Genomic DNA, 8665 nt, shown 5'->3' on the forward strand with positions numbered 1-8665 from the left:
GGGCTTGTGGTACCGGAAGTAGCCGTTGCAAAACCTCTCCCGGGAGACGCTGGGCGTGGCTTGGCCTTCCCTTGTATCCCTGGGTCCTAGTGCCTTGCGTCGTTTTGCTTTGGTTGTTACTGACTTCGTGCTCTTGCTCTCAAGTGCAAGCACGGCGGGCAGGTATGAAGACGGAAGAGCAACGGAGATGGAACGTGAGGATATGGCATATTGGTGGGGCAGCGATTTCCTTGAGTAAGCAGAGGCTGGCAGGGGAATAGTTGAAGCCCAGGGATTTAGGAGAGGAAGTTGAGCCAAGTTCTTCGGTTTGTTTGTGTAGCTTTTTAGACGAATAAAGCCTGTTAGGCGATGTGTGGCAGTTACAGCCGAGGCGAAGTAGTCACGCCCTGCAGCCTTTGTGGTCGTGTGCGAGAAGGAACAATTGCCTTAGGAGGAGGCAAGGACAAACAAGTTGTATCGCAATAGGATTGCTGCCCCCCCTCCCCCAGCACAGCTCCTGAATGTTGCCGTAGCGGGTAGAAACTTGTCAGGTAGAGTCAGTCTGTCGTAGCTCTGAGAGGTCACTTGTTGAATGTCTGCCTACCCTGCAGCTGTTATAAGCAAAGAGGATTCCCAGAAAGGAAAAAAAAAGATGAAATGCTAGGTGAGCAAAATTAACGGAATAGGTGTTGTAATGCTAGGAGAGGAAAATTAATGCAATAGGTATGCTGACTTCAAGCATTTTGCAACTTTTAAAACTTGAATTTGTCACCTACATAACACACACTTCCCTTGTGAGGTTATGAATGTGTATCATTTTCTAGCCTAGCGTGCCATGTAAAATCTTAGTCGGTGCTAATGAGTTTCAGATTGTCCTTCATAGAATTTTATCTTGAACCTTTTTAGATTGACTCTTTTTAGCTTCTTCAGCTTTAAGCCTATATTCATGTATCTTGGAGTAAGCACCATGACACTCAGTAGGGGTTACTTCTGAGTAGACATATATAGAATTGCACTGACAGATGAGTAGGGTCCACTATCAACCAGTTTGAGCAAAGGAACAAAGCTGAGATTAGATTGCTGTGACTGCAAATAGTAAGTGATGTGATTAATCTTTAAGCTCACCTACTTGCATACTGCAATTAATCATGTAATCTGTGTGGCAAATGAGTGGTGAATGGAAGCAACACTAAAGGGTTCCTTTTACTGGGTGACTGTGTATGACACCTAAAGTACAGAACGGCCATGTAGTCACCCTGGCCTTAACATTACCTGGGGCCCCTGCTCTGGCCAGCAAACAATATGGTACAGTGGTGCTCTTGAGGAAGCTGTTCCCCACTCAGCCTTCCCACTGTGTGTGCACACTGAGGGGAGTGTAGTAGGGGTGGCAACTGCCCAAAAGGGCCCAAGCAGCACTTTTAGGCAGCTGTCAGGTAGCTCCCACTGTTGATCACAGCAGAGACAGGTTGCTTGGCAACCTCACTGCGCCAGGACTGGCAGTGGCAGGGAATGAACTGTTATTTCCCTGCTCCTGGCATGCAAACTGCCCTGCAGGGTGATTGGCATGGCAGAGGGATCATGTTCCCTGTGCTTACTCCTGGGTAGACCTGGGAGAATGTGCCTCTTCCTCTCCTGCCCTGCTGTGTCAGTCATTCTATAGGATGATTGGTACAGTGGATTGTGGGGGGAATTGTGTTCTGGAATTAATCCCAGGTAGATCCAGGAGAATGTGCTTCCTTCCCCCCCCACCCATGGCTGGCACATAGCAGACACAGGCAGCAAAGCTGCCCTATAGCATCTCCCCAAGCCCTGAATGGGCAGTCTGATTGGCAGGGAAGCTGGTGAGATCTGTTCATTTGCACCACTGGTGCTTTGCAGGTGCCTCTCATTAGTGCTCAGCAATGGGCAGAGTGACACAGGGATTGTGGGGTCATGACATCTGCATTTGGATGACAAGGCAAGCCATGGAAGGTTAAATGATCCCTGCAATAAGTGATGGCTTGTTAGATGTCTTAAAGCCGAAATGAAGCCATCCTGAGAAAATCATCAGAGGTTTGAACAGCATGCTAAGGCAGTGTCTTATGAACCCAGCTGTATCTACAGTATTGCTCACTGCTCAGAATATTTTTGATCTGAATGACATTTTGGGAACTTCCTCTGTGCAGGAGCAAATAGGGAAGATCAGCTGGATTTCTGTTTAAGTGCACTAAACTGGAATTACTTCAGTGCACTAAATACATGTTTTAAACACACAAACCAACACAAACGTAAAATCATAGGCAGAAATCCCTTACATACTTAACTGAGAGCAACTCCCATTGAACTTAAAGGTATGTACTCCTGAGTAGACAAGCGCACCAAAAGCTGCAGTCCTGTATGCAGCTACATGAAGCTAAGACTGAATGAACACAGTACAGCTTTGTTCAGAGTAAATATGCATAAGCTTGTGAATTTGTGTATGATGGACTGTGACCTTCACATATAATGTCATACATTTTTAGCTGTTTCTACCCATCCCGTTTTGTTCATCAACAAAAATGTCAAGATGATTCTTCTAAGCTGTTTTTTAAAATTACTATTTATGTCCCTTCCTTATGATATTTAATGCTACAATATCATTATTTTACAATGAGCTGGGCCTTTTCAGCTCAGGTGCCCATGTTATACAGTGCTCTCAGAGAAGCAACCCTACTTTCATTTTAAACTGGCTTCAACTTCTTCTCAAGTTAAGCCTTTTCAGGGCAGCTTTTCCAGTCTTGCTATTGTCTCTTGGAGAGTAAAAGCCCCAGTGCAGCTGGCTGGGGCATGTTTGGAGTTGTCAGGTTTTTTTCTGTCTAAACATGCATAGGATTGAACTCTAAGCCTACTTTCCTGCTGGCTTTTCATCCAGTTTAATTTCTGCTTACATTTCAATTCTGTTTGTGCTGTAATTCCAAACTGCTGTTTTCATTTCTCAATTGGGTTTTTTGTCACTTTCTGTAAAGAATGGGGATGTCACAGTTTAAAAATAAGCAAAGCAATTAAAATCTTTAATATGCTTACTGAGAATTTAGTCTCACTCATCAGGAACTACTCCCAGGTTAGTGGGTATACAATAGAAGCTTTAGTCTTCTGCATATTGTGCATGGGTTTACACATGTAGCCACAACCTACACTGTGTTGAACTGTAGTTTGTTGTTATGAGTGAAACTAGAAAAATGGGATAACTGATTGCTAACCACAAGTGAGGGACATGGAATAATCAATTCAAGTTGCAACAGCCCAGATTCAGACTAGATAGCAGGAGAAGTTTTCTCACTGTCAGAGCAATTGACAGTGGAACCACTTGCCTAGAGAGGTCATGGGCTCTCCCACACTAGAGACGTTAAAAAAGAAACTAGACAGCCATCTGAGTGGGATGGTGTAAGCTGATGTCCTGCAACAACAGAGGGTTGGACCCGAAGGCCTTCATGACCCTTTCCAACTCTACTATTCTATGATTCTATGAAGCAACCCATGAAGCAAACCCATGGTTTGTGGTTGGGTTCTGAACACTGGGTTCTTTATACCTTGGGTGGTCATTATGTGTAAACTCAAAATTCAGGGTTATCCATGGTTGTTTTGCCAGGTTGCAGGGTTGGCAAGAAAGAGTGGCTAAAAAGTCCACGGCTATTCTATTTTCCAGCCCTAGTGTAACAAAAAGACATTTGAAATACAGGGGCAGAGTGAGCAAAGAGGGTAGGAACCAGGAATTAACCAAACAGCCAACAATTTGTTTTGCTCACCTGGCAGCGAAACTCTGCGTTAACACTGGCAAAAGGAACAACCCATAGTTAATTAAACCATGCATTTGTTACCTGTGGATTCAATGGTCTTTCTCTTTATATACTGATTTAAAATAATGTTTATGTCTGTCTACACAACATCATAGTTGACTGGGCTATTTTTTAAATAATGTGTCTATGTAATTGTATTCATCTTAAAAATGAAACATATTCATCTTACAGTAACAATAATACTGCAATATTTAAACTCCATACTGTTTTCATCTGGTGTAAATTTAGTCTCCCTTGGCACATTTCAAACTAAATACCTGCCCTTACTGATTTCCATTAATTGGAAATATGACTTGATTCATGCATTACAAGCTGGGCCTGTTCCTAGTTAAGCTGTCCAGATGCAAAAGTGGACAGGGCTCCTCCATTTTTAATAGCAATAGAAGATGAGATTTCACCAGGCACAGGTTGCATATCAAACTATACCTGTGAACATTCTCTCTTTTGTACTACTGTTGAAGGTGCAAGGGGACTGCCCCCCCCACCCCCACTGCCTAATTCCATTGATGTTTGATAGAGGCTTGTTGTGTGAGTGGGCCTAGCAGAACAGCCCATGCGGTGGCTGATAATATATAAACCTCTCCTGTGGGTGAAAACAGACAACCAGTTGCCACAGACACCAATGTGTCTCCAGACATCTTCCTTTCTGTCCACTGAGACATCCTACTCCTCCCAATTTTTATTTAAAATAAAATTTGTTTTCTTACCGAAGCTTAGATTACTTCAATATGCAGCTGAAACCTCTAGTTGCTGCCATCCTAATCTTCCATGAATACTTTTGGACAAGTTACTTGTTCTTTGCATGGCAATAACAATTCAAAAAGATATACATCTCACAAATATTTGTGAAACTCAATGGCTTAAACATTTTAAAATATATCTTGCTACCCTGGGGACTTCCCATGAGGTACCTCTGAGACATCTTGAAAAGACTGCCATGGCTGGCAAATTGGGATTGCAAAAGCTGCCTTTTCAGATTGCTTTTGTGATCTCAAGGATTTTTAAAAACGCAGTTGGAAAGCTACATTGACTTGAAAACAGTTTTTGACTGTTGTGGGGGTGGAGGGAAGCCTTTGCCAGCTGCCCCCAGTGCTTCCTGGGCTCCTTTAGGGGTGGATGGCAGTGGCAGTCATCACCTAGCTACTTGGCAAGAGTGAACTTGACTCACAATGAGTCATGTCATCCAGGTTTAGACAACTTGATAACTTATTGTGGGTCCAACAAATGAGTCATGGGTTGTCAATATAACTTATAAGCCAAGTGTAAATTACTCTAACAAACCCTCCACAGGTTCTCACAACAGCCTGCTGTGACTTTATAAACCATTGTGGATTTTTCTGTTGCAGAAAAGCAGTAAATGTATTCATATATTTTATTCACCATACAGTAGAAGTGTAAGCAGCCTATTTTGTTTTGTATTAGATCAGTTTGTTTTGCTTTGTTTTTTACTAGTTCCACTAATCAAGACTCTAATACAGAAGATACACATTTAAGAGTTAAAGGGATCCTGAGCCTAAAAATGTGTTTTGAGTAGCAGAACTGAATGTGACTTCTGCACAAAATACACTCTTGGCTGCTCCTTCCATCTAGTGCCATCTTCCATTCCAGCTAGTGCCATGCTCTTCCATTCCAACTCTTGGAGGATTCTTCTCCAGGGAACTGTAGCTTTGGCTATAAACAACATTCATCTGGAATTATCAGTGTTCACATACGAGTGATAGTCCTTAGGACCTTTTGGACCTTGGTTGTAACAGTATGGGGCATAATTTAAAGCAACAGCTGTTTTCATACTGCTACTCACCTGAGACATTCATTTTTTTCTGAATAGGATTATGAATATTTAGGCGCTTATCTTGGGCTGCTTATGAAAAGAGAAGGTGAGGCAAGGCATAATAAGAGATCCCTAAATATTGAATAGCACAGTGAATAGCATGGATAATCTTTGTAACTTAAAAGAGATATGCTAGAATGTTATTTTTGACTGGAGGTTTATACAGCTTCATTGAAACTACCCTATGCGGTTTTCCCTGCAAATGACCCCTGTATATTTAAGTGGGATTTACTTCTGAGTAAGTGCATTTAAGATTGCTGTACTGATTCTTTGAAAGTGATATGACTGTGAAAATGATGGTAATCTTAAGCCCTTGTATTTTGGGGCAGGCCTTCTGAGAAGACATTTCCACATAATTACAGTGAGCCTGAAATGGAAACTAAGGAAGATCTGAGAAGGAAGCTCCATCAAGCCAAGAAAGAGAAACTGGATATAACTGCAAAGCATAATGCAGAGGTAAATACTTCATTTGTATGCCGGACTTCTTTATACCATGCAGTTGTCTTGTTGTATGACTTGGCTTTGTCTGTTGTCACCCAACACTCCTCTTACCCCATGTGTGTGTCAAGGAATTTTTGTGAAGATAGATATAGGCGTTCCAGTGCTGTCTTTTAAGAATAACCGTAGTGAGTCAGAGAGTTAGCAGCTGCAGCTACACAATCCTTGATCCCTGAAAAATCAGGCAGTGCAAGCAAGTTCATCCTGCAACCCCAAACTTTTCTTTTTCCTTGGGCTTTTCCTCCTCTTTCTTAACTGGACAAAAAGACATTTGCTATAAGGAGAAAAACTATTTTCATTAGATTTTAATTTTGTTTAATTTTTTCTTTGCTCCTCCTCTTACTGTGCAGCAAGAAATTGGAATGGACTTTGAGCCAAAGAGCGATTTCAGTCATGCCTACAGGCTTGGGCATGCCCAGTGAAGTTTTGACTTTCTCCAAATAGTTGGTTTATCACAGTTTGATTTCTGAAAGCTCCTTCAGTGTCAAAGGGAGTTTCTTGGGTGGTGTAGAGAGTGATAGCGGTGCTGTTGAAGAAACCACATTCTCTCGGTCACATGGGGATAGTTGCATGGTTCTTTGGATTTTTCCATGGCTTCCCATTTGATTGCCATCTATTTCCTATTGGACATTGAAGGGAGTTACGAATTTTTGGAATATCGGAAGCTCCCTAACAGTGGATTCTGGTTGTCAGGCAAGATTAGTTCCTTCCCCTGCCTGGAGAAGACCAGAATCGGAACTAGTAAATTCTGCAGGCAAACCATGTGCTCTAATAGTGTTTCACTGTTTGTATGTTGACTTAGTGGAAGAAGATGGGCTTGAAGGTATGACATTTTGTTGCAGGAGGGAAAAATATGTTTATGTTGTCTGTTCAGATACACAGGTGCATACCTGATCCTCCAGTCACTGTGATCTGCTAATTGAGCTGCTTGGGAGAGGGAACACAGTTCATCAGTAGCACATCAACAGGGGATTTCCTTCAAATAAAAATCACAACTTCTGAGGGGGGATTTTCCTCAGTAGCACTACAAGGGAGGAGAAGATGAAACTTCCTTCCCACTTACGCTCTGATCATTATCAACCCGCTCTGCACAATCACCACTGCCCGTTGTCACTTGTTTAAATCACCATGGTATTGAAAGCATGGCTGGTCATGTCATGTGAAGTGGAGGACCATGATTTACCAGCGAGACTTTACCAGTCCTCAGATAACCACTGGCCCTCTGTGGGTGACATGGCTTGAGTATTCAACATTCAGCCCTTCATGTTCACCCAGCAACATCCAGTTGGGCCTTTTAATGTTGACTTCTCATTACAGGTCCAGTTATACCTGAGAGATTCCAGCTGATTACCTCCTTCCTGAAGAAGTAGTGATGAATGACTTTCTTACATACCAAACATTGTAGTGTCACTGTTCCATCTAGCGGGGGGGGGGGGGATATTTCTTTTCCTTGTTACTTGATAGATTATGAGGACAGTCAGTGAAGCTCAATGGAATCTAGCACATTATTCTTGTCATTGGCATCTTGTATACATCTCTGCATCTTATGTTGATCTGTTACCTGATTTCTCAGGCATTTTCTGATGGAAGCATTGCAGGATTTCCTCATAGCTTTGGACACTTCAGTTACTTCACACTTAATGGGAATTCCTGGATTTACTTCTTGGGTCTAAGCAAAAGTGAGAAGGTAAACTGCCTCTTGTGCACTCACTGCCTCTTTTTTTCAGTCAGTAGTCCAGGAGTCTCCCATTCCTGGATTGTTGTCATGATGTCCAAACCCAGAAACTCAGAGAGTTGACTCAACAACTCCAGGTCGTTAAATCTCTAAGCATTCTATGCCAGCCCAACCCTCACAGCAACAACCTAGGAGCACCTGTTAAGTGAAAGCAGAAACAATCAGTGTGCAGGATGCAGCATGCAAGTTTGTTTTCCCTCAGCTGCAATAATTTCTGGGAACTGCTGTGACATGTGAACTAGGTCACCTTCTGATTGCAAAATGATTTAAAAATTGTCTCAAATAGTATGTCACTTGAATATTTTCAAAGTTATTTATGTTTGGATTAATCTCTTCCTTTTACAGCTATCAAACTATGAAAGTCAGATTGCCAAGCTGCGAGCAGAAGTTGAGAAAGGTGAGGCTCTTCGACAAAGCCTGGAATATGAACTTGCAGTTGCAAGGAAAGAAGTTGGGCTAGAACGGTATTCATCAGAAGACAAATTAGGTGAAGCAAATAAACAAGTTGAACATCTTCAAGGTATGCTTCCAAACTCAGACTGAGTAATGAACTGTGAGTACAGTGTGGCTGTCTTGTTGCCCATCTTTCTCATGCATTAGAAAATATGGGTGAGTTCCTGGATCAATCTGTTTTGCTGTAATAATTCAGCATTGCAATGCAAATTGTAAGAAATCCACAGCCCCAGTAAATTTCTAACTTTTTGTGATTTTCCTATGTATTTAAATAGAAGAAAGAGAAAAATACATGCTTGTTTTAATAACGTTTTTAGAGTACTTCAAGTCACCTAGCTTTGTTTTTTCTCCCCA

At 42.0% G+C, this 8665-nt stretch overlaps 1 protein-coding gene across 2 annotated transcripts; it reads left to right on the forward strand.

Moving 5' to 3' along the window:
- The first annotated feature begins 35 nt into the window (after positions 1-35).
- On the forward strand, positions 36-8659 carry LOC123022146 (coiled-coil domain-containing protein 171-like). 2 transcript variants are annotated; one of them, XM_044427588.1, is made up of 3 exons: positions 36-162; positions 5955-6081; positions 8204-8659. In XM_044427588.1, exons 2-3 carry the CDS (start codon positions 5998-6000, stop codon positions 8399-8401), a joined length of 282 nt encoding a protein of 93 aa, XP_044283523.1. In that variant the 5' UTR covers positions 36-162; positions 5955-5997; the 3' UTR covers positions 8402-8659. The 2 variants fall into 2 exon arrangements, with proteins under 2 accessions (XP_044283523.1, XP_044283522.1); XM_044427587.1 differs by having other exon boundaries at positions 54-234.
- The last annotated feature ends 6 nt before the right edge of the window (positions 8660-8665 follow it).

This window comes from Varanus komodoensis, unplaced genomic scaffold (assembly GCF_004798865.1).
Source record: "Varanus komodoensis strain SLA01 unplaced genomic scaffold, ASM479886v1 scaffold19, whole genome shotgun sequence".
In the NCBI taxonomy this organism is placed as follows: domain Eukaryota; kingdom Metazoa; phylum Chordata; class Lepidosauria; order Squamata; family Varanidae; genus Varanus; species Varanus komodoensis.

What these genes read in the sequence shown, in the direction of transcription:
- LOC123022146 (XM_044427587.1), top strand. Translation starts at nt 188, where the DNA reads ATGGAACGTGAGGATATGGCATATTGGTGGGGCAGCGATTTCCTTGA. An exon ending in TGGGGCAGCGATTTCCTTGA is followed by an intron (nt 235 to 5,954) that starts GTAAGCAGAGGC and finishes ATTTTGGGGCAG; the next exon opens with GCCTTCTGAGAAGACATTTC. An exon ending in CTGCAAAGCATAATGCAGAG is followed by an intron (nt 6,082 to 8,203) that starts GTAAATACTTCA and finishes TTCCTTTTACAG; the next exon opens with CTATCAAACTATGAAAGTCA.